General features: G+C 41.7%; 1 protein-coding gene across 1 annotated transcript in view; it reads left to right on the top strand.

Annotated features, from left to right (window-relative positions):
- Positions 1-20,406, top strand: part of LOC141270525 (uncharacterized) — a 100,709-nt gene extending 80,303 nt beyond the window's left edge. Inside the window, exon 7 of the mRNA XM_073680559.1 lies at positions 17,643-20,406. Within this exon, the coding sequence (XP_073536660.1) occupies positions 17,643-19,000 (1,358 nt within the window). The 3' untranslated portion in view covers positions 19,001-20,406. The remainder of the gene's footprint in view (positions 1-17,642) is intronic.
- The last annotated feature ends 4,108 nt before the right edge of the window (positions 20,407-24,514 follow it).

Genomic DNA, 24,514 nt, shown 5'->3' with positions numbered 1-24,514 from the left:
AAGCAGATGTTGGTACCATTGAAGATGACAGGTGGGAGTCCATTTTGGAATATATCCCTAGGTTGTCTCTAAATGAACCTGCCAGAATGTCCCAACTACTTCTTGTACATAGAGCATATAGATCACCTGATTTTTTGTTCAGGATAGGGGTACGGGAGAATTCGGACTGCCCGAGATGTGGGTCAGAAACTGCCGGTATACTACATGTTATGTGGAGTTGCCCAAAACTTGCAAACTATTGGTCTGAAGTAGCTGGCCTAATTGAAGGACGGTATCATTGTATAATTCCTAGGGATCCAGTGGTTTGCTTGCTGGGATATGTGGAGAAACTTGTGGGGAATGATGTCGCAAAACTGGCAATTGCCAGACTCTTATATGCAGCTAGGAAAGTAATAGCTAGGTATTGGGTGCGACCGGAGCCTCCCTCTAGACAGGAGTACATAAGGCAGGTGGATTATGTGGTACGGATGGAGGAAAAAATGTATTTAAAAAGGAAAAACGCCAAACTCATTGACAACCTATGGGCACCATGGAAGGTGTGTTAATGCTTTTGGAGGAAAGAATCCGGTGATTACATTACATTATAAAATACATTGTAATGATTATAAGATGTTGAACCATATTTTATATAACGATAAAGGTTTATTGTAGTCCGTAAAAGGGGAGGGGGGGTGGGTGAGGGGTTCTTTTTGATAATAAGAAAATGGGAAATTATTGTACTGAAGATGTATTTTATTATTCTATCTTTAAATGAATAAAAATGTATCTGATTTAAAAAAACATGTCATTTCTCCTTCCTACAAGTAACACTTAAGAACCTAAAAAAATGCACACATAGCTCCCCCCGACTAACTTCACCTATACAGGCTTCCTCAGGGGGCCAGAGCTATAATGATAGTGAAAAATGGAGGGTTTGGCTTTATAAGGCTTTGGATCTCTGTGGCTTTGGAGCTTGGTGGCTCTTGGCAATTTAGGTGCCTTAAATTTAGATCTCGGGCATTTGGAAGAGGTAATGGAGACTTTTTTTTTATCTAATTTTGGCTGGGTTATAAAGCAATAAACCAACATGGACATTTAAATGAAAATGATGCACCCATATATAATATTGTGGGGTTTCTACTCGCTTGGGTGCGTCAGGAGGCACACAGGAATAGTTTTCATTTAAATGTCCATGTCAGTTTATTGCTTCATAAATCGGCCAAAAGAAAAAACAAACAGCCTTTAGTGCAGGCAAACAAAGTAAACAGTCCTTTAGGCAAAGCCTCTGGTTAGCCTGTCCCGTGGGCACACAGGCTGGATAGCATCCAGTTCACTGGCTCATTCTGGAGACAACAACACACAGGAGGCCTTCTCCCTCCAAACACAGACCATGTGCCAAACAACGGACTCCATTATAACCTCTAAACCACATCCAGAGGAGAGGTATGCGGGTAGCCAGACCCGCCCTTCTCTCCAACTACCCGTAGCCCGGTCCCAGGTGCACCAAACAGTCCTCTTAGTGCTTACGTGCACTAGAGCAGGGTTCCCCAACTCCAGTCCTCAAGGCCCACCAACTTTCCATCTTTTCAGGATTTCCTTAGTATTGCTCTGGTGATAACTGCATCACCTACACAGGCAATAATTCCACCACCTGTGTAATAGTAAGAAAATCCTGAAAACATAACCTGTTGGTGGGCCTTGAGGACTGGAGTTGGGGAAGACTGTACTAGAGCAACATTCCTGGATTACATCACAGAGGACAGCCATCTCTGTGATACATACCTCCCATCCACTATGTGTCCATTAGCTACCTTACAATAAATAAATATATATATATATAAACTTTTTTAAGAACATCTAGGGAATTCATAATTAATTATGAGATCTTTGATATTACAGTTTCTGCCTCTTTATATATATACATATATATATATATATATATATATATATTGTGACATTGTTTATTATTCGATTAAACTATCATGGTTTGATTTCTGCACTATGTCTCCTGACATACACAATGGATAGTCCGATGCATTTATTGAGAAACCTTGTGACGTGCAGATACATTTTTCTCATTTATAATTGGATTGATATATTCACTAGGGCGCATGCGCAGTGCTTGCACTGACGCAAACACCCTGATGCAGTAGTGATGTTGTTATGCATCCACCAATTGGACACTTCAGTATAGACATTGCAGTGGAACAGGATTGGTAGGCAGTCTGAACTGATGTGATTGGGGGCAAACGGTGAAAGTAAAATGCGCAGGCGCAGTTAACTATGCATGGAGTGGACACAGGCTTGGACTGGCCTTCTGGGAAATCGGGGAACCCCCTGGTGGGCCCCGCTGCAGGGCCAGCACTAACTAGAGATGGAAGGCTCCTCCCCCTCCTACACTAGCACATCAATGCACTGCTCAGCTAATCCCCATCCATAGCTGCACACTCCCTCCTTCCCCTGCTGTGCTCGCACCTAGGTGTCAGAGTCAGACTGACACGTGTACAGAAGAGGTGCCACAGACAGCAACATCTCTCCTGCACAGGTGTCAGTCTGACTCAAACACCTATAGCCAGCACAGCAGGAGAAGGAGGGAGTGTGGAGCCATGGATGGGGTTTAACTGAACAGTGCTTAGCTAATGAGCCTGCTAATTGACACCTCTCCTGCAGAGGTGTCAGTCTGACCAGCTTCAAGTGCCCCTCCCCCACTCGGCACAATGAGATCTTGTGGTTGGGTTAAGGTTACCACACCAGTCTGTCCCCCCACTCCTCTCTCGCACCTTAGAGTAGGAGCTTGGTGAGGCTGTGCTGCGATCAGTCCTGCCTCTTTACCCAGCATGCAGCAGCTGCCGGATCTTCTCCCCCATCTGCTGCTAATGCAATAATCAGCAAGAAGACTCCTGTGAGTGCAGAAGACTGTGAGTGGAAGCAGTTAACATTTAATACTGTAATTATATGTGTAGTAGAATAGTAGATCTATATACACTGCTCAAAAAAATAAAGGGAACACTCAAATAACACATCCTAGATCTGAATGAATGAAATATTCCCATTGAATACTTTGTTCTGTACAAAGTTGAATGTGCTGACAACAAAATCGCACAAAAATCATCAATGGAAATCAAATCTATTAACCATTGGAAGCCTGGATTTGGAGTCACCCCCAAAATTAAAGTGGAAAAACACACTACAGGCTGATCCAACTTTGATGTAATCTCCTTAAAACAAGTCAAAATGAGGCTCAGTATTGTGTGTGACCTCCACGTGCCTGTATGACCTCTCTACAACACCTGGGCATGCTCCTGATGAGGTTGCGGATGGTCTCCTGTGGGATCTCCTCCCAGACCTGGACTAAAGCATCCGCCAACTCCTGGACAGTCTGTGGTGCAACGTGACGTTGGTGAATGGAGCGAGACATGATGTCCCAGATGTGCTCAATCGGATTCAGGTCTGGGGAACGGGTGGGCCAGTCCATAGCTTCAATGTGTTCATCTTGCAGGAACTGCTGACACACTACAGCCACGAGGTCTGGCATCGTCCTGCATTAGGAGGAACCCAGGGCCAGCCGCACCAGCATATGGTCTCACAAGGGGTCTGAGGATCTCATCTTGGTACCTAATGGCAGTCAGGCTACCTCTGGCGAGCACATGGAGGGCTGTGCGGCCCTCCAAAGAAATGCCACCCAACACCATTACTGACCCACTGCCAAACCAGTCATGCTGTAGGATGTTGCAGTCAGCAGATCGCTCTCCCCGGCGTCCCCAGACTGTCACGTCTGTCACATGTGCTCAGTGTGAACCTGCTTTCATCTGTGAAGAGCACTGGGCGCCAGTGGCGACTTTGCCAATCCTCGTGTTCTGTGGCAAATGCCAAGCGTCCTGCACGGTGTTGGGCTGGGAGCACAACCCCAATCTGTGGACGTCGGGCCCTCATACCACCCTCATGGAGTCGGTTTCTAACCGTTTGTGCAGACAAATGCACATTTGTGGCCTGCTGGAGGTCATTTTGCAGGGCTCTGGCAGTGCTCCTCCTGTTCCTCCTTGCACAAAGGCTGAGGTAGCAGTCCTCCTGCTGGGTTGTTGCCCTCCTATGGCTCCCTCCACATCTCCTGGTATCTGGTCCATGCTCTGGACATTGTGCTGACAGACACAGCTACCCTTTTTGCCACAGCTCGCACTGACGTGCCATACTGGATGAACTGCACTACCTGAGCAACTTCTGTAGGTTGTACTGTAGACACTGCCTCATGCTACTGTACCTCTAGGGGTGAGAGCAATGGCAAAATGAAAAAGTGACCAAAACAACAGCCAAATAGGATGAGAACAGAGAAATGGTCTGTGATCACCACCTGCAAACCACTCCTTTATAGGGGGCATCTTGCTAATTGCCTATCATTTCTGCCTATTGTCTGTTCCATTTGCACAACAGCAGGAGAAATTGATTCACAAATCAGTGTTGCTTCATAACTGGACAGGTAGATTTCACAGAAGTGTTATTGACTTGGAGTTACATTGTGTTGTTTAAGTGTTCCCTTTATTTTTTTGAGCAGTGTATATCAATTTTGGTGGAGGGACACTTGGCTATATACTGTATGCTAAATGTGGGGGTCTTGGCTATATATACTATGTGAGAGGGACTTGTCTATATACTGTAAACTATGTGTGGGGTGGATTACTTTGCTATATATGCTATATGTGGGGGAAGCGGGACTTGCCTATATACTGTATGCAATGTGTGGGGGAGGGGGACTTGTCTATATATGTCTATATATACTCTTATATGTCTATATACGGCTATATGTCTTTATAATGTCTATTGTATTTTTTTGACTATAAGGCGCTCACAGTCCCGGCGTGGGGAGCAGTTATTTCCAGCAGCTGATCTCTCCTTGTGAGCAGCGCATGGCAGTGATGCCATGCGCGGCTCACATGAGATCAGTGGATCAGTGTGGGCAGACAGGATGTAGCGCTGGAGGAGAGAGAGTAGGAGTGTTTATTTTTTTATCTGCAGCGTGATGGGGATTAGGGGGACCATGCATACTAGGATGAGGATGAGGAGGCCATACATACCAGGATAAGGAAGAGGGGGGCCAAACATACCAGGATAAGGTTGAGGGGGACATGCATACCAGGATAAGGATGAGGGGGACATACATACCAGGATAAGGATGAGGGGGACATACATACCAGGATAAGGATGAGGGGGACATACATACCAGGATAAGGATGAGGGAGACATGCATACCAGGATAAGGATGAGGGGGCCATACATACCAGGATAAGGTCGAGGGGGCCATACATACCAGGATAAGGTCGAGGGGGCCATACATACCAGGATAAGGTCGAGGGGGCCATACATACCAGGATAGGGATAAGGGGTGCCATACATACCAGGATAGGGATGAGGGGTGCCATGCATACCAGGATAGGGATGAGGGGTGCCATGCATACCAGGATAGGGATGAGGGGTGCCATGCATACCAGGATAGGGATGAGGGGTGCCATGCATACCAGGATAGGGGTGCCATGCATACCAGGATAGGGATGAGGGGTGCCATGCATACCAGGATAGGGATGAGGGGTGCCATGCATTCCAGGGTAAGGATGAGGGGTGCCATGCATACCAGGATGGGGATTGCTGTGACATGCATACCAGGATAGGGATGAGTGGTGCCATGCATACCAGGATGGAGGGGTGCCATGCATACCAGGATGGGTATGGGGGCCACGTATAATAGGAAGGGGGTGCATATCTACCAGGATGGGGGATATTATCAGAATTGGGGGACATTACCCCTATACCAGTGTCCGCAGTAGACCCGCTCCCCTTTAACAGTGCATCGTGACCACATTTTTTGCTTACATTTTTTTATATTTTCCTCCTCTAAAACCTAGGTGCGTCTTATGGTCCGGTGCGTCTTATAGTCCGAAAAATATGATATATGTCTATATACTGCTATATGTCTATATAATGCTATATGTGGGGAAAGCGGGACTTGTCTATATACTGTATGCTATGTGTGTGGGATGATTACTTAGCTATATGTGGGGGAGAAGAACTTAGCTATATATTCTACATGTAAGGGAGGGGGACTTGTGTATATACTGAATGCTATGTGTGAGGGAGGGGAACTTGGCAATATATGCTATATGTGGGGGAGGAGGACTTGTCTATATACTGTATGCTATACATGGAGGAGGAGAACTTAGCTGGATATGGGTGATGGGGACTTGGCAATCTATGCTTTACATGGAGGAGGGGAACTTTGCTGTATATACTATGTATGGGGGATGGGGACTTGGCTATCTATGCTATATGTGGAGGCAGGGCTGTGGAGTCGGTAAGCCGAACCTGCGACTCCGACTCCTCAATTTCCCTTACAATGACTCCGACTCCGACTCCCACATATATTGCTTATTTTTAAGTGAAAAATTTATTGTAGTACAATGTGAACATCAGACATTTAATCATTTTTATGATACAATAATCAAGATATTTAGATAGAACATAATATATATTTATTGGAATACAACTTTAGAACACCAAAAAACTGTAATAAATTGTACATATTTAATACACTATGTAATATCGAATATATATATATATATATATATATATATATATATATATATATATATATATATATATATATATATATATATATATATACACACACACACAGTACAGTCCAAAAGATTGGACACACCTTCTCATTTAAAGATTTTTCTGTATTTTCATGACTATGAAAATTGTACATTCAAACTGAAGACCTCAAAACTATGAATTAACACGTGGAATTATATACTTAACAAAATAGTGTGAAACAACTGAAAATATGTCTTATATTCTAGGTTCTTCAAAGTAGCCACCTTTTGCTTTGATGACTGCTTTGCACACTCTTGGCATTCTCTTGATGAGCTTCAAGAGGTAGTCACCGGAAATGGTTTTCACTTCACAGGTGTGCCCTGTCAGGTTTAATAAGTGGGATTTCTTGCCTTATAAATGGGGTTGGTACCATCAGTTGTGTTGTGCAGAAGTCTGGTGGATACACAGCTGATAGTCCTACTGAATAGACTGTTAGAATTAGTATTATGGCAAGAAAAAAGCAGCTAAGTAAAGAAAAACGAGTGGCCATCATTACTTTAAGAAATGAAGGTCAGTCAGTGCGAAAAATTGGGAAAACTTTGAAAGTGTCCCCAAGTGCAGTTGCAAAAACCATCAAGCGCTACAAAGAAACTGGCTCACATGAGGACCGCCCCAGGATAGGAAAACCAAGAGTCACCTCTGCTTCTGAGGATACGTTTATCCGAGTCACCAGCCTCAGAAATCGCAGGTTAACAGCAGCTCAGATTAGAGACCAGGTCAATGCCACACACAGTTCTAGCAGCAGACACATCTCTTCAACAACTGTTAAGAGGAGACTTTGTGCAGCAGGCCTTCATGGTAAAATAGCTGCTAGGAAACCACTGCTAAGGACAGGCAACAAGCAGAAGAGACTTGTTTGGGCTAAAGAACACAAGGAATGGACATTAGACCGGTGGAAATCTGTGCTTTGGTCTGATGAGTCCAAATTTGAGATCTTTGGATCCAACCACTGTGTCTTTGTGCGACGCAGAAAAGGTGAACGGATGGACTCTACATGCCTCGTTCCCACCGTGAAGCATGGAGGAGGAGGTGTGATGGTGTGGGGGTGCTTTGCTGGTGACACTGTTGGGGATTTATTCAAAATTGAAGGCATACTGAACCAGAATGGCTACCACAGCATCTTGCAGCAGCATGCTATTCCATCCGGTTTGCGTTTAGTTGGACCATCATTTATTTTTCAACAGGAAAATGACCCCAAACACACCTCCAGGCTGTGTAAGGGCTATTTGACCAAGAAGGAGAGTGATGGGGTGCTACGCCAGATGACCTGGCCTCCACAGTCACCAGACCTGAACCCAATCGAGATGGTTTGGGGTGAGCTGGACCGCAGAGTGAAGGCAAAAGGGCCAACAAGTGCTAAGAATCTCTGGGAACTCCTTCAAGTTTGTTGGAAGACCATTTCCGGTGACTACCTCTTGAAGCTCATCAAGAGAATGCCAAGAGTGTGCAAAGCAGTCATCAAAGCAAAAGGTGGCTACTTTGAAGAACCTAGAATATAAGACATATATTTTCAGTTGTACTGTATGTGTGTGTATATATATATATATATATATATATATATATATATATATATATATATATGTAATAAACTATGTAAGTGGCAAATAACAGTTTTCAACAAAAACATACTAAATAACATTTGTGCAGTCTATGAATTTGTTCTAAGACATAGAATTGCCTCCATCAGATCCTCCTTCATAGATGACCTCAAATCTGACCTAATAATTTTAAGGCTAGAGAACAACCGCTCTACACTAACCACATGGGCAACATCTCTAAGAATTTCGGGGTATAAAGGAATTGCCTCATGCACAGTCTGTTTTGATGAACGGTTGAATTTTTCTATTTCTTTGAGAGCAAGTGAAACATTTTGCTGAAATATGATCAATCTGCTTGCTATAGGAGATGGAGTGAAATCTTTTTCCTTGCGGCAACGCTTTGCCTGCTCCATGTCATCCAAATACTTGTCAAATTTAAACTCCTAATCTGATGAGGATGAAGATATGGCAACAGTAGCACTGTCAGGACCCAAGTCCTCTTGCGCCTGGCAGTCCTCCTGTAGGCCACTCATCCTAACTGCTACCTCAGTCAGAGCTTCATTCTTTTTGGTACAGATAAGATATGGATAGACAGATATGGATAAATGGATGGATAGATAGATAGAGGGATGGAGAGATGGATGGATAGATAGATAGATAGATAGATACAGGGATGGATGGATAAATGTATGGATAGATATATGATAGATAGCCATGTGGATGCATAGATGGAGGGATAGATGAAAGGATAGATGGAGGGATAGATAGATAGATGAATACATGGAGGGATAGAGTGTGATAGACAGATGACAGCTACAGACAGCAAATAGTACATTGCACATATCGCACATATAGTTCACACGTACAGAGAGCACATAATAATCACCTACAATATTAGTATTAGTTACCTACCTGTGACAGAGATGAGAAGTAGTACTTTCACTTTCTCCAGCTCCGGGCCCAGGAATCGGATCCTCTGCAGGGCAGGCACCTCTCCCTCTCCCTACAGGACAGAGGAGAGAGATTGCCCCCTGCAGTCTGGAGCCGGTGCAGGACGAGAGCACTGCAGCATACAAGTGAGTTTTGATAGGTGTGTGCCCCTGCTTCTAGGGGGGGGCAGCTGCCCCCCCTGCCCCTCGCTGGCTACGGCCATGATTCACACACAGCGTTTTTGCAGATCCTTTTTTTGCAGTAAAATGCAGTGACTTTGGGCTTCCCAGCAAAGTCAATGGGTTTCAAGATATGACATTCAGACACATCGTTTTGTGAGGATCCTCACAAAGAATGAGCATGTCAGTTTGTGCGGCGTTTTTCTAATCTGTTTTTGCTATTGAAAACATTACCTATGAGCTCAAAAACCTTTCAGGTGATGCGTTTTTTTAAAAAGCTGATCTGCTTTTGCAGCTGAAAAACGTATCCTCAAAAAACGCAGCAAAAACGCTGTGTGTGAATGTAGCCTTAGATCAGGAATAGAACTGCCATTTATAGGACATTTCAGAACTTTCCCAAATTCCTATGAAAAAATATTCAGCACATTCTGCAATGAACTACTGTACCCAATTTATTATATATTTTAGGAGTCGGTCCATTTTATACGGACTCCGACTCCACAGCCCTCTGTGGAGGAGGGGAACTTGGCTGTATGCTATGTATGGGGGATAGGGACTTGGTTATATGTGGTAAGTGTGGGGCAGTTTTATCCTCTATAAACCGATTTTATTGGAGCAACTTTATTGTAAATGTATATGTAGTGTGTGCAATGTATGGGGAGGAGGAGGACTACTTTATAGATCACAGAGCGATCTTATGTGTTGATGAGTAGCCTTTCTGTAAATGCTATGTATGGCGTGAGAGGTGCACTATAGGTAGATAATCCTATGGGGTAAAGGTCTAGTTCACACATCTGTTTTTTACATATGCGTTATGCCTCTTTGACAGGTCACCATGTCCAGTACGTGTGGTGACAGTTTTCACACGTACTGGAGACACTTACACACGTAGACCAATTAAAATGAATGGACACATGTCAGTGTGTTTCCACGGACCTTGTATCCGTGGGCAAAATATGCTGACGTCCATTTTTTTCCAGTTGCACAGGCTGCAAAACGTCCCGCACTTACACACGGATGATATCCGTGTGTCATCAGTGTGACATGTACCGGCACCTTGAAATCAGCACTGTTCCCAAGTGCAAGGTGCTGAAGGCATCCGTCATCATTGTCCCCTGCTTATGCTGTGATCAGCACCAGCAGGGGATAATGTTGACAGTTGTATTCTGCTCCGGTTGTGTCCTGTAAGTGTAAAAATAAGAATAAAATAAAAAACACTTATACTCACCTGTCCGATATACTGTCCCATGCTGTAATCCAATTCTGCATCAGCGATCTCATTGAGCGGTGTCCTGTCACTCATTGAGCTCAGCGTGGGTGAGGGGCCCGCTCGCTGCAGCCAGTCATTCTCCTCTGCTCCTCATCGTATGCGGTCGCTTCAACCCACTGCAGACACTGATGCAGAATTGTCGGACAGGTGAGTATAATTTTTTTTTTTTTAATTTTACTCTTATTTTTACACTTTCTGGACACAGCAGGGGCACAATATAACTGTCCACATTGTTCCCTGCTGGTGCTGATCGCAGCCCAAGCAGGGGACAATGATGAGAGATGCCTTTAGCACCTGGCGCCTGGGAGCAATGCCAACTGTACCTCTGATTCCCAGGCGCCGGTATGGGTGATTCTGATGCGGCACATGGTTGCCACACGTATGCCACACAGGTTGACATGGATATCTCCTGTACTGGTTTTCCAGTACCGGAAATATCAGGAAGTGTGAAAGAGGCCTTACATCCATATTGTTGACAGACAGAATACGCACCCTTTAACTTCTATGGGGCAGTTCACATATCCATTTTTTTTTTTTTGTATATTGTAACAAACATTGATAAAATTCTGATCCATCCCTTTGATGAAAATCAGTGTGTTTTGTTTTTTTTAATGTACCAGAAAACTACAGATGTCTGAATGAGGCCTAAGGATCTGCTCAAATGTAGCAGATTTTTTGTGGAGAAGTTCCATAGAAAATCAGAGCAAATTAGCAAGAATCCGCAAGAAAATCCACAACGGCAAATTTGCATTGTATGATTTTGGTGCAGATCTGTCTGGTAATTCACTGTGGTAAACAGCAGCGTGTAACATAAAAAGAAACAACAAACTTTCTGGAAGTTGTAGTCTCTCACCACATACTGCAGTGATGGTTTAGTTACAGGACCTGTGCCTGCACTGTCACTTGCTGGGAGTTGTAGTCTCTCACCACATACTGCAGTCCAATTATGACGCAGTGATGGTTTAGGAACACGACCTGTGCCTGCACTGTCACTTGCTGGGAGTTGTAGTCTCTCACCACATACTGCAGTCCAATTATGACGCAGTGATGGTTTAGGAACACGACCTGTGCCTGCACTGTCACTTGCTGGGAATTGTAATCTCTCACCGCATACTGCAGTGCTATTTATTATGGCATAGTGATGGTTTAGTTACACGACCGGCGCCTGCACTGTCACGTGCTAGTGCTTTCCCCTCAGATACCACAGCCAGTCTTGGCCGTGGCACCTTGATATAATAAAGATATGGTGAATGCACATGCATTAAGAATTGGTTATGGATTTACTATTTTTTTTCCCATCATCCAGTTTCTCCCTAAAAAAATGTCACAAGAATAAATCTTTCCATTCCATGTGCCAAAAAAGTGGTTCTAACATACTATGACATCAAGGTAATGGTGCAGATACTGCCATTATGTTCACAGCATCACCAGCAGGAGAAGGATGGTGGTAATAAACAGCTGCACTCTTGCTGTTACTGCCCAGATCGGAGGGAAATCTGATCTAGGCAGGCCCTCTTGTAGACGTGATAGGACTGGCTTCACTATACAGGTAGCATGAGACTAAATAAAAGGCTCTGATCTGTCTCTTGAAAAAGCGTTGTCAACATTATTTACTCCACAAAAGCGGTGAAAATACAACAGAAGTGTCAGTGAGTCCCTGACTAGGACATTTCTTGTGGAGGCGCATGCAAGCTGAAAAATGTGCCAAATTCATTAGGAGGCACATGCTGTTTTACACACTGTATTGTATGTTGTACATGTTCATGAGGCTGGAATTTGAACCAGTAAAATGTCTACATACAGTAGCAGTAGGGTGGGCTCTCTGGAATCAATTACCCCTGTGGGCCCTAAACACTCCAGTCCGACCCTGATTGGACACTGCTATTATTGATACGGTATAATAAAGTGGTTGGCGTCTGACGCCGAAAACGAGCATTAGCTTCATTCTTCTCAAGGTCTACCTACAGAACGGGGAGGAGGTATATGAATGCATAAGCAGTAATTCTATTGGATTGGTAATGATGGTTTAAGCACGTTATGTTAGCATTGAATGGCCTAGGTTGAGAAAGAATGTGATTGGAGTTGTGTTAAGCCCTTATCTATTGGCCTCATCTAAGGACCCATTATACGAGATCCAAGGCCTTATAAAGCCAAACCCTCCATTTTTCACTATCATTATAGCTCTGGCTCTCTGAGGGAGCCTGTATAAATGAAGCTAGTCGGGGGAGCGGTGTGTGTGATTTTTAGGTTCTTAAGTGGTACTTGTAGGAAGGAGAAATGACCAGTTAAGAGAGGTCTACACAGATCTATGAACTGCAGCCATGATCTGGATGTGAGAATATGTGTATATAGTAAGGTCTAGTTAGTTGTAGCTGATATAAATACAATGAAAGAATACAAGTCCACTATAGTAGTTTTAAATTGTCTTGACCACTTTTAACCCGAAAATAAATAACGTATCTTTCAGCATATCACTTAAATAGGGTCTTTTTACCCTTTGGGTAATACAGTAGTGTTCGAAATAATAGCAGTCCAGTATGACTAACCAGATTAATCACTGTTTTTGGAATAAATTATATTACCACGTGTCAAACAATTTACCAGTTGGTGCAGTAGAGTCTAAGAAAACCAACAGACTCAGCATTCATGATCTGCATGTTTTTGAGTCTGTGTATTTGAATAATTAATTGAAAGGGGTGTGTTCAAAATAATAGCAGCGTGGAGTTCATTTAGTGAGGAGCCATGTGGACCTTATTTAAGGGTGAAGTCATCACATGTTGTATATGCATTTCTCCTTGAAAGCCTGAGAAATATGGGTAGTTCGAGACATTGTCCAGAAGAAAACGTACTTTGATTAAAAAGTTGATTGGAGAGGGTAAAACTTATAAAGAATGCAGACAATGATAAACTGTTCAGCTAAAATAATCTCCAGTGCTTTAAAATGGAAAGCAAAACCATAGAGACGTGGAAGAAAACAGAAAACTACTATTCAAATGGATCGAAGAATAGCCAGAATGGCAAAGGCTCAGCCAATCATCAGCTCCAGGATGATCAAAGACAGTCTCAAGTTACCTGTGAGTACTGTGACAGTTAGAAGATGCCTGTGTGAAGCTAAACTCTTAGCAAGAAGTCCCCACAAAATCCCACTGTTAAAAATTAAAAAAATAAAAAAAAAAGACATGCACTGAAGCGGATACAATGTGCCAAACAACACATCAACTGGCATAAAGAGAAATGGAGAAACATTTTGTGGACTGATGAAAGTAAAATAGTTTTATTTGGGTCCAAGGGCCGCAGACAGTTGATCATACGACCTCCAAACTCTGTATTCAAGCCACAGTACACTCTGAAGACAGTGAAGCATGGTGGTGCAAGCATCATGGTATGGGCATGTTTCTCTTACTATGGTGCCGGACCTATTTACCGCATACCAGAGATCATGGACCAGTTTGCATATATTAACCCCTTTACCCCCCGAGGGTGGTTTGCACGTTAATGACCGGGCCAATTTTTACAATTCTGATCACTGTCACTTTATGAGGTAATAACTCTGGAACGTTTCAACAGATCCCACTGATTCTGAGATTGTTTTTTCGTGACATATTTTACTTCATGATAGTGGTAAAATTTCTTCAATATGACTTGCTTTTATTTGTGAAAAAATCAGAAATTTGACGAAAATTTCTCAATTTTCAAAATTTGAATTTTGATGCCCTTAAATCAGAGATATGTCACACAAAATAGTTCATAAATAACATTTCCCACATGTCTACTTTACATCAGCACAATTTTGGAGCCCAAATTTTTTTTTTCATTAGGGAGCTATAAGGGTTAAAAGTTGACCAGCGATTTCTCATTTTTACAACAAAATTTACAAAACCATTTTTTTAGGGATCACACCACATTTGAAGTTACTTTGAGGGGTCTATATGACAGAAAATACCCAAAAGTGACACCATTCTAAACACTGCACCCCTCAAGGTGCTCAAAACCACATTCAAGAAGTTTATTAACCCATCAGGTGCTTCACAGGAATTTTTTTCACATAAATGTTACTTTAGACCCATTTTTTTTTATTTTCGCAGCGGTAACGGGAAAAAATGGACCTCAAAATTTGTTGTACAATTTCTCCTGAGCATGCAGATACCCCATATGTGGGGAAAAACCACTGTTTGCGTGCACGGCAGGGTTCGGAAGGGAAGGAGCGCCATTTGACTTTTTGAATGTAAAATTTGTTTGAATAATTAGCGGACTCCATGTCGCGTCTGGGGAGCCCCTGATGTGCCTTAACAGTGGAAACCCCCCACAAGTGACTCCATTTTGGAAACTAGACCCCTCAGTGAACTTATCTAGATGTGTGGTGAGCACCCTGAACCCCCAGGTGCTTCACAGAAGTTTATAACGTAGAGCCGTGAAAATAAAAAAAAATCTAACTTTTTCCACAAAAATTATCTTTTAGCCCCAAATTTTTTATTTTCACAAAGGTAAGAGGAGAAAATGGATCCCAAAACTTGTGCAATTTCTCCTGAGTACGCCGATACACCATATGTGGGGAAAATACACTGTTTGGGCACTCGGCAGGGTTCAGAAGGGAAGGAGCACTGTGTGACTTTGAACACAAAATTGGCTGGAATCGAGAGCGGACGCCATCTTGCATTTGGAGAGCCCTTGATGCGCCTAAACAGTGAAGACCCCCCACAAGTGACCCCATTTTGGAAACTAAATCCCTTAAGGATTTTATCATGCAGTGCGCATGATCAAAGTAACTTCCTGCCTGCTGGTGACCCGGACATCGGGTCACCATGACAACCTCCGGGACCCAGCAGAGATAGCGCGAGATGCCGAAGAAGAGGTAAGTAAGCGGCGCTTACCTCCCATTGCTCCTGGAATGCTTCGATCGACTTTGATCACAGCATTTCAGGGGTTAATGTGCTGGGAGCGGCGCGGGACCGCTCGTAGTACACAGCTGACACCCGGTGGCGATTGCCCCGCACCACTTGTATGCGGGCGCAATCACATTATGCATAATAGTACGCACCTGGTCCGTAAGGCCCAGGGCACAGGGACTTACTATTACTGACAATGTCAGTAAGGGGTTAAAATACTTGAAGAGGTCATGTTGCCTTAGGCTGAAGAAGATATGCCCTTGAAATGGGTGTTTCAACAAGACAACGACCCTAAACACACCAGTAAATGAGCAAAATCTTGGATCCAGTCCAATAAAATTGAGGTTATGGAGTGGCCAGCCCAATCCCCAGACCTTAATCCGATAGAATACTTGTGGGGTGACATCAAAAATGCAGTTTCTGAGGCAAAGCCAACAAATGCCAAAAAATTGAGGGATGTAGTCAAAGCATCCTGGGCTGGAATAACCGTTGATAGGTGCCAGAAGTTGGTTGACTCTATGCAACATGTGAAGCAGTTCTCAAAAACTGTGGGTATACAAATAAATATTAGGTTAGTGATTCACAGGAATGCAAAATCCTCAACAAAAAAAAAAAGAGTACATATCATGAGTTTGTAAAGACAAATACAGACACTGCTATTTTTTAGAACAGCCCAATGTTCATTTTTTGTTATTTTCTGTAAAGTAGTTAAAAATTATATACATTACTCTATGTTTTTGAATAGAAAACAGTTTGCAATGTTCCAAAAGCATGGAAATAAAAACTAGTGTAACAACTTTGTGCTTAAAGGGGTATTCCCATCTCCAAGATCCTATCCCATTATATAGTAGGTGTAATAATAATATTAGCAAATATCTCCAATTAGAAATGTAGTATAGTATTTTTTGATTCGCTATGCCACCTTCCTCATGTGCAGGCAATACAGGACCTTAGGTATCCATGGTTACGACCACTAGCAGCTAGCTAACTAACTTTCACTTTATCAGTGGACGTAACCATGGATACCTAAGGTCCTGCAATGCCTGCACATGAGGAATTTGACATAGCGAATCAAAAATACTATACTACATTTCTAATTGTAAGTATTTGCTAATATTATTATTATTACACTTACTACATTTTGGGATAGGATCTTGGAGATGGGACTACCCCTTTAACTCATGTTTTTGAACACTACTATATGCTGTTTAGAGGAGATGGGACACACCATTTGTAGAAGCCCTAATATGAAAAAATGTCAGAAAATCAGAGCAGTAGAAATCCCCATATAGTGACTACATTTTGGAAATTATAACCCTCAATGAATTAATCTTTAGAAGTTGTTACTATTTTGACTCCACAGTCACTTTCTGTAAATTAGCACGCAGTGGATGTTGCAAAGAGAAAATTACAAATATGCCATTTTTTCCTAAAAGTCAATATCGACCCCAAGTCATATGACAAGGTTCGTTAAAGGGAAGATATTGACTTTTAGGATTGCTACTTCCTAAAGGTGGCACTAGAGTTCTAGTCCTCTTCTTCTCTGAAGACACAATTTGCATATTTCCTAGAAGAGCATTGTGGCATAAAAGTCTCCTCACCTTGGCATGCTTAAGGTGAAATGTTACCCTTTGGATACCGGTCTGATTTTATTGCCCAACACATAGTGCCCAGATTATGCTCCAGGATACACACACACCGTAAATTAAGTTGGAACTTTTCAATATAGTAATCCCAAATACATGGAGGCTAAATGTGGTTTGGGCACATTGTAAGGCTCAGAAGCGAGGGGGAAATTTGACTTTAGGAGAGTGAATTTTGCTGGATTGGTTTTTATAAACAAAGTTGCTTTTCAAGAGTCTTTGAGCCACTAATAATGTGAAAACCTCTGTTTTTCCACTGACAGATGATGTATCTGAGTAGAGACTTGTTTTTTCTTAGATGAGAAGTTTTTATTGGTATTATTTTTGCCTACATAACAATGTTTAACTTTATATTCCATATTTGGGAGGCAGAATGAACAAACAGTTGAACACCATGCTCTACTGGTTCTTGCTATGAGGTCTTCGATTAGACTGTGAACTGTTATTTTCTTGGTGAATAATTCAATATTTTTACATAATTTGCCATTTTTACAGTTTAAGTAGAAATGTTTAAAAATATATAATTCGATGATATTTTATTAAGAAATAATAATTTGTTTTATTCTTGGCAGATGACTGTACCAGGAGATCAGAGGGACAGCTGACATCTTCAATTTTTAAATCAGACAATCTTGAGATCCCACAGGACACAATTGAAGTGAATGCCATTACTCCAGATATACCATCATCCCTTCACTGCAAAAATTTGTCATCTGATCCTTTCAAACAGGTCCTATCTTCTGATTCATTACCGACTACTAATGAAAATCAAAGTCGCAAAATAAGCCATAAAAAACAAACTACTCCTAAGTCAAAGAAGCCATTTTCACGTTCAGAATATGGAAATGGTTTTCCCCTTGAAAAGTCTTTTCTTAAATATCAAAAGTGTCACAAATCGGAGAAAAGATTTTCTTGTTCTAAGTGTGGGAGATGTTTTAATCAGAAAATAGAGCTTATTAGGCACCAGAGAACTCACACAGGGGAGAAGCCATTTTCATGTTCAGAATGTGGAAAATGTTTTAATCTGAAATCAGATCTTATTAGGCACCAGAGAACTCACACAGGGGAAAAGCCATTTCCATGTTCAGAATGTGGGAAATGTTTTAACCGAAAAGCGCATCTTGTTACACACCAAAGAACCCACAGAGGTGAGAAGCCTTTTTCATGTTCAGAATGTGGGAAATGTTTTACCCGGAAAACACATCTTGATAGCCACCAGAGAACCCACACAGGGGAGAAGCCTTTTTCCTGTTCAGAATGTGGGAATTGTTTTAAGCAGAAATGGAGTCTTGTTATACACCAAAGAACTCACACAGGGAAGAAACCTTTTTCATGTTCAGAATGTGGGAAATGTTTTACCCGGAAAACGCATCTTGATAGCCACCAGAGAACCCACACAGGGGAGAAGCCTTTTTCCTGTTCAGAATGTGGGAATTATTTTAAGCAGAAATGGAGTCTTGTTATACACCAAAGAACTCACACAGGGAAGAAACCTTTTTCATGTTCAGAATGTGGGAAATATTTTAAACGGAAATGGAGTCTTGTTATACACCAAAGAACTCACACAGGGAAAAAGCCTTTTTCATGTTCAGAATGTGAACAATGTTTTAACCAGAAATCAGGTTGTATTGCGCACCAGAGAACTCACACAGGAGAGAAGCCTTTCTCATGTTCAGAATGTGGGAAATGTTTTAACCGGAAAGCGCACCTTGTTATACATGAAAGAACTCACACAGGGGAGAAGCCTTTTTCATGTTCAGAATGTGGTAAATGTTTTACACATACATCAAGTCTTATCAGACATCAGAGAACTCACACAGGGGAGAAGCCATTTTCATGTTCAGAATGTGGAAAACGTTTTGTGAAGAAATCATCTTTTCTTCGTCACCAGAGCAGTCACACAGGGGAGAAGCCTTTTTCATGTTCTTAATGTGGGAAATGTTTTAACCTAAAATTGGATCTTTTTTAGAAGTTGCCCACTACTAGGACAACCCCTGTCATTCATCATGTTTGGCCTCCTTAAAATAAAAACACTCATACTCACCTTCTGTGCCTTTGCGGTTCCAGTGGTGTCGGGACTCGCCTTCCCGTGGCTCATATGAGGTTGTTACATCACACGAGCCCTGGTCCAATCAGTTCCGGCTTCACTGTACCCACCTTTGGATGTATTGAACATCAACAGGAAGCCAGTGCTGCGGCTGCTCTCTGATTTCCTTGTGATGTTCGATTTGTCTGAAGGTGGGGACAGTGATGCCAGCGCTGATTGGGTGCAGTGCTCACATGATGTTACAACCTCACATGAGCCCTGGGAACACGAGTGCCGACACCGATGGAACGGCGCAAGCATGGGAGGTTGGTATAATTCGTTTTTTTTTAATAAGACCAAACATGAGGAATAAGAAGAAATTATCGAAGTAGTGGAGAACCCTTTTAAACATCAAAAATTCTACACATGAGAAGTCATTATCACACCTAGAGTGTGAAAAATGAATTACTGGAAAATCAAATTTTGTTGACCGTCAAAAATAACTTAGACGGTGGAGAAACTATATATGTTGACAAATTGTGCAAAGACTTATAACAGACAGTCAAATAGTTAAATGAGAAAGGGAAGTTAGTTTAGAATTTACTGTATTTTTTGTACTACAAGGCTATGTGCCCACGATGCAGAAATGAAGCAGAAAATTTCTGCTTCATTTCCGCATGTCCTTTCCCGGAAAAACGCTTGCGGAATTTGGCGCGCGTTTTAGAAGCGTTTGGGACATGCGGAATTGCCTTGCGTTTTTATTGCATTCACAAGGCAATTCCGCATGTGTAAACGCAAAATTAAAGGACATGCTGCGGATTTTTGAGCGCATCAAAAAGGCTGCGGAAAAATCCGCAGCATGGGCATTGAAATTGCGGATTCTCATTGGGGACCATGAGGGACAGATTACCAAGCGTTTCACAAGCGTTTACGCTGCGGAAATTCCACAGCATATACGCTTGTAAAACGCTACGTGGGCACATACCCCAAGACGCACTTTTAGCAAGAAAAATTCTTGATAATAAGTGAGTGTGTCTTATAGACTGAAGGCAGCTTCCTCTGACAGAGGAGAGCGCTGAGACAATGTCTTTCCTGATCACTGAGAAAACTGCTCTCTCCTCAATCCCCACACTTATTTAACTGATTGGTGTAGAGCAGGAGCGGAATGTACCAGGACCTGCACAGAGGCTGCACCTCCTGAGTGAGCAGCTGAAGAACCTTCCACCCGACTAGCTCAAGGACCTTTCAGATCATGTAACGCTCATTTCATAATTATTTTTCACCTCCTGAATTAAAATCTTACAATAAAATTTTTTTGTTGGCTCTTATTTCTATGATATTAAAGAATCTTCCTTTTACTGCTACATATAATTAATGCATAAAATTTTCAGTAGTTTGAAACACTATTATTTTTGCAAATATAAAGATGCAGAATATTTTGTTATGCTAATTTTCTGATATTTCTTTAGAGAAAACTTGGCAACAATTCAATTCACTAAAACCTGTCTAAACACTATTGCGAATTATAAACAGTTAAAGAAATTGCACTACAAAATTTACTCCTCATTCAGTGACAACTTTTTTTTTTGCTTGTCTCTTGTACTCCTACATCGGATCATCTCTTAAAATTGTCCAAGCATTTATGGATTCCATTTTCCTTTATCTTTTCTCCATAGCCGCAATACCTTGGTGAAATCTCTGTTTCCTCGCTCACTGCTCCGCAGTGATGGAATACCATTCAGATGCAAATGTAAGAAATTAACCTTTAAGGACACAGCTAAGATCATTATTTGTTTTGATGAGATTTTCCACCAACTCTTCATAGTTATCTGCTTTTGAGTTTCCCAAAAAATTAGTTACCACTAATGCGAATGCTGCCTATACAGCCTTTTCCTTGCTCTGCAACAAAACATTTAGCATCCACATGTTTTGGCATTTCTGTAGCGATGAGAACCCGCTTTATTTATGGGTATATGTCTCCAAAAGCATGAGCTAGTCACTACAACATACTGGTCACTACAACGATAGTTTACAATCTTCACTCAGCAGCATCCATTGTTGCTTGATTCTGTAAAACACCCATGGAGTCAAAATCATCACTACACCTGTAGATAGATTCCCAAAGGGTTATAATTTCCAAAATGTGGTCCGTTGAGGGGGGATTCTGCTCTTCTAGCACTTAAGAGCTCTGCATACGGAGTCTGCAAACTATTCTAGGAAAATCTGTGCTCCAGGAGGCAAATAGTGCTCCTTCCCTACCAAGACTCGCCATGAGACTAAGCAGTACTGTACAGCCACTTATGGGGGTATTGCCACGTTCAGCAGAAATTGTGACAAATTTTGGTGCCATTTTTTACCCAATTCCCTGTGTGAAAATGTAAAATCTGGGGTTAAAACAAAATTTTGGTGATAAAAATTTATTTTTTCTTCACTGCCCAATGTTATAAAATTCTGTGACCCACCTGTGTTGTCAATATGATCACTGCACCCCTAGATGGATTCATTCAGAGGTCTGGTTTGTAGAATGGGGTCTGCTGTTCTGGCACCTCTGCCAATGTGACATAGCTCCTGTAAACCATAACTGTAAAATCTGCACTATTATATGACGCTCCTTCCCTTCTGAGCTTTGCACTGTGCCTGAGAAATATTTCCAGATTACACATAGGGTGTTGGTGTACTCAGGAAAAAATGGACCTCAAAGTGGTGTAAACATTTCTACTATTAGCCCTTAGAAAAATGTAAAACTTGGGGCTAAAACAAAATTTTAGTGGGAAAAATGTAATTTATTCTTTCTTCACCACCCAATAGTATAAAATTCTATGAGGCACATGTAGTGTCAATATGATCGCTGCACCCCTAGATGAATTTATTGGGGGGTGTAGTTTGTAAAATGAAGTCGCATATGGGCGTTTCTGTTGTGCTGGCACTTCAGGGGCCCTGTCAATGTGTCATGCCATCCTCAAACCATTCCAGCAAAATCTGAACTCCAATATGGCACTTCTTTCCTTCTGAGCTTTGCACTCTGCCTCAAAAATAGTTTTCGACCACATATGGTGTATCTATGTACTCAGGAGAAATTGCACAACAAATTTTGGGGTCATTTTTCTCCTGCTATCCTTGTGAAAATGAAAACATTTGGGCCTAAAACAAATTTTTTGTGGAAAAAATTATATATTTTTGTAATTTTCAAAGATCAAAGTTGTAAAATTCTGTGAAGCACCTGGGGGCTCAAAGTGCTCACCACATATCTAAATAAATTCCTTGAGGGGTCTAGTTTCCAAAATGGGGTCACTTGTGGTGGGTTTCCACTGTTTAGGCACATCAGGGGCTCTCCATGGCGTCTGCTAATGATTCCTGCAAATTTTGAGTTCAAAAAGTCAAATGGTGCTCCTTACCTTCCGAGCCCTGCCGTGTGCCCAAACAATAGTTTTCCCCCACATATGGGGTATCGGCGTACTCAGGAGAAATTGCACAACAAATTGTGAGGTACAATTTCTCCTGTCACCCTTGTAAAAATGTAATCTTTGGGGCTCCAAAACACTTTTGTAGGAAAAATCTGTTTGTTTTTATTTTCACGGCTCAACGTTATAAACTTCTGTGAAACACCTGGGGGATCCAAATGGTTACCACACATCTAGATAAGTTCCCTGAAGGGTCTGGTTTCCAAAATGGTGCAATTATAGGGGGTTTCCACTATTTAGGCAGATCAAGGGCTCTGAAAACATGGTATCCGCTAATTATTCCAGCAAATTTTGCATTCAAAAAGTCAAATGGCACTCCTTCCCTTTCGAGCTCTGCCATGTGCCCAAACAGTGGTTTCCCTCCACGTATGGGGTATCGGCATGCTCATGAAAAGTTGCACAACAAGTTTTGGGGTTCATTTTTTTCTGTTACTCCTGCAAAAATAAAAAAATTTGGATCTAAAGTAAAATTTTTGTGAAAAAGTTTAATGTTAATTTTTTTTTTCACCTTCCAAAAATTCCTGTCAATCACTTGAATGGATAATAAACTTCTTGAATGTGGTTTTGAGCACCTTGAGGGGTGCAGTTTTTAGAATGGTGTCACTTTTGCGTATTTTCTGTCATACAGACCCCACAAAGTCACTTCAAATGTGATGTGGTCCCTGAAAAAAATGGTTTTGAAACTTTTGTTGGAAAAATGAGAAATCACTGGTCAACTTTTCACCCTTATAACTTCCTAACAAAAATGTTTGAAAAATTGGGCTGATGTAAAGTAGACATGTGGGAAATGTTATTTATGAACTATTTAAAAAAAATTAAGGGCATAAAAATGAAGAGTTTTAAAATTGCCAAATTTTTGGCAAATTTCCATTTTTTTCACAAATAAACTCAAGTTGTATCGAAGAAATGTTACCACTATCATGAAGTACAATGTTACGGAAAAACATTCTCAGAATCAGTGTGATCCATTGAAGCGTTCCAGAGTTATTACCTCAAAGTGATACTGGTCAGAATTATACAATTTGTCCTTGTTATGAAGGTGTAAACAAGCTTGGGGAGTAAAGGGTGTAGGGATTTTACTCATTTGGGTGCGATGGGAGGCAAACAGGAGACGTTACTTTAAATCTTCATGTTGGTTTATTACCTCATAAACCCGGCAAAAATATAAAGGAATACAAACAGTCCTTAGTTCAGGCCAAAGTAAAATGTCCATTAAGCAAGTCTCTGCTTAAGCGAGTACTGTGGGCACGCAGGTTGCATAACGTTCAGCTCAATGGCTCAGTCCGGCGAAACAACACACAGGAGGCATTCTCCCTCCAAACACACAGACCATGTGTCAAACAAAGGCATCCATTTTTAAAAGCTGTTAACCACACCCAGAGGTGAGGTATGTGGGTAGCTGGACATGCCCGTCTCTCCAAGCTACCCATAACCCAGCTTCCAGGTGCACCAAATAGGCCTTTTAGTGCTTACGTGCACTAGAGAAACACTCCAGGTTACATCACATTGGACAGCCATCTCTGTGACACATACCTCCCATCGACTATGCGACCATTAGGCAGCTTACAAGGGGTTAAATGGAGCAGGCATCTACAATATGAAAAAATGTGGGACCCCCAATGTCTCAGGATTAGCATCATTTGAACTGTTGAGAAATAGAATCCTCCTAACCTAAATTATGTAACTGAACATACAATTAGGAGATTTTTACTGTGATGGACCGTGATCGTACTTAAAGAATTTCATGGATCTCTATAAGATTATTGTAATAGCTGGAGAAGGAATATTATTGGTCGACAATTCACAGATTCCAAGAATTGGAGGTCAGAGTTGTAAACCAGAGTCATTTCCATTAAAACTCATTTGAATTGTACTAGTTTATACGCCATGATACCTCTATTGTACTGAGAATTGTTTAGTTCTGGGTGGGGGGTGGATGGAAGTTAAGATTGATATG

The sequence above is a fragment of the Phyllobates terribilis genome, unplaced genomic scaffold (genome assembly GCF_046119375.1).
Source record: "Phyllobates terribilis strain yellow unplaced genomic scaffold, ASM4611937v1 Scaffold_5__5_contigs__length_657084704, whole genome shotgun sequence".
NCBI lineage: Eukaryota > Metazoa > Chordata > Amphibia > Anura > Dendrobatidae > Phyllobates > Phyllobates terribilis.
The sequence above is the reverse complement of the archived record's forward strand: the minus strand, read 5'-3'. Positions and strand labels throughout refer to the sequence as shown.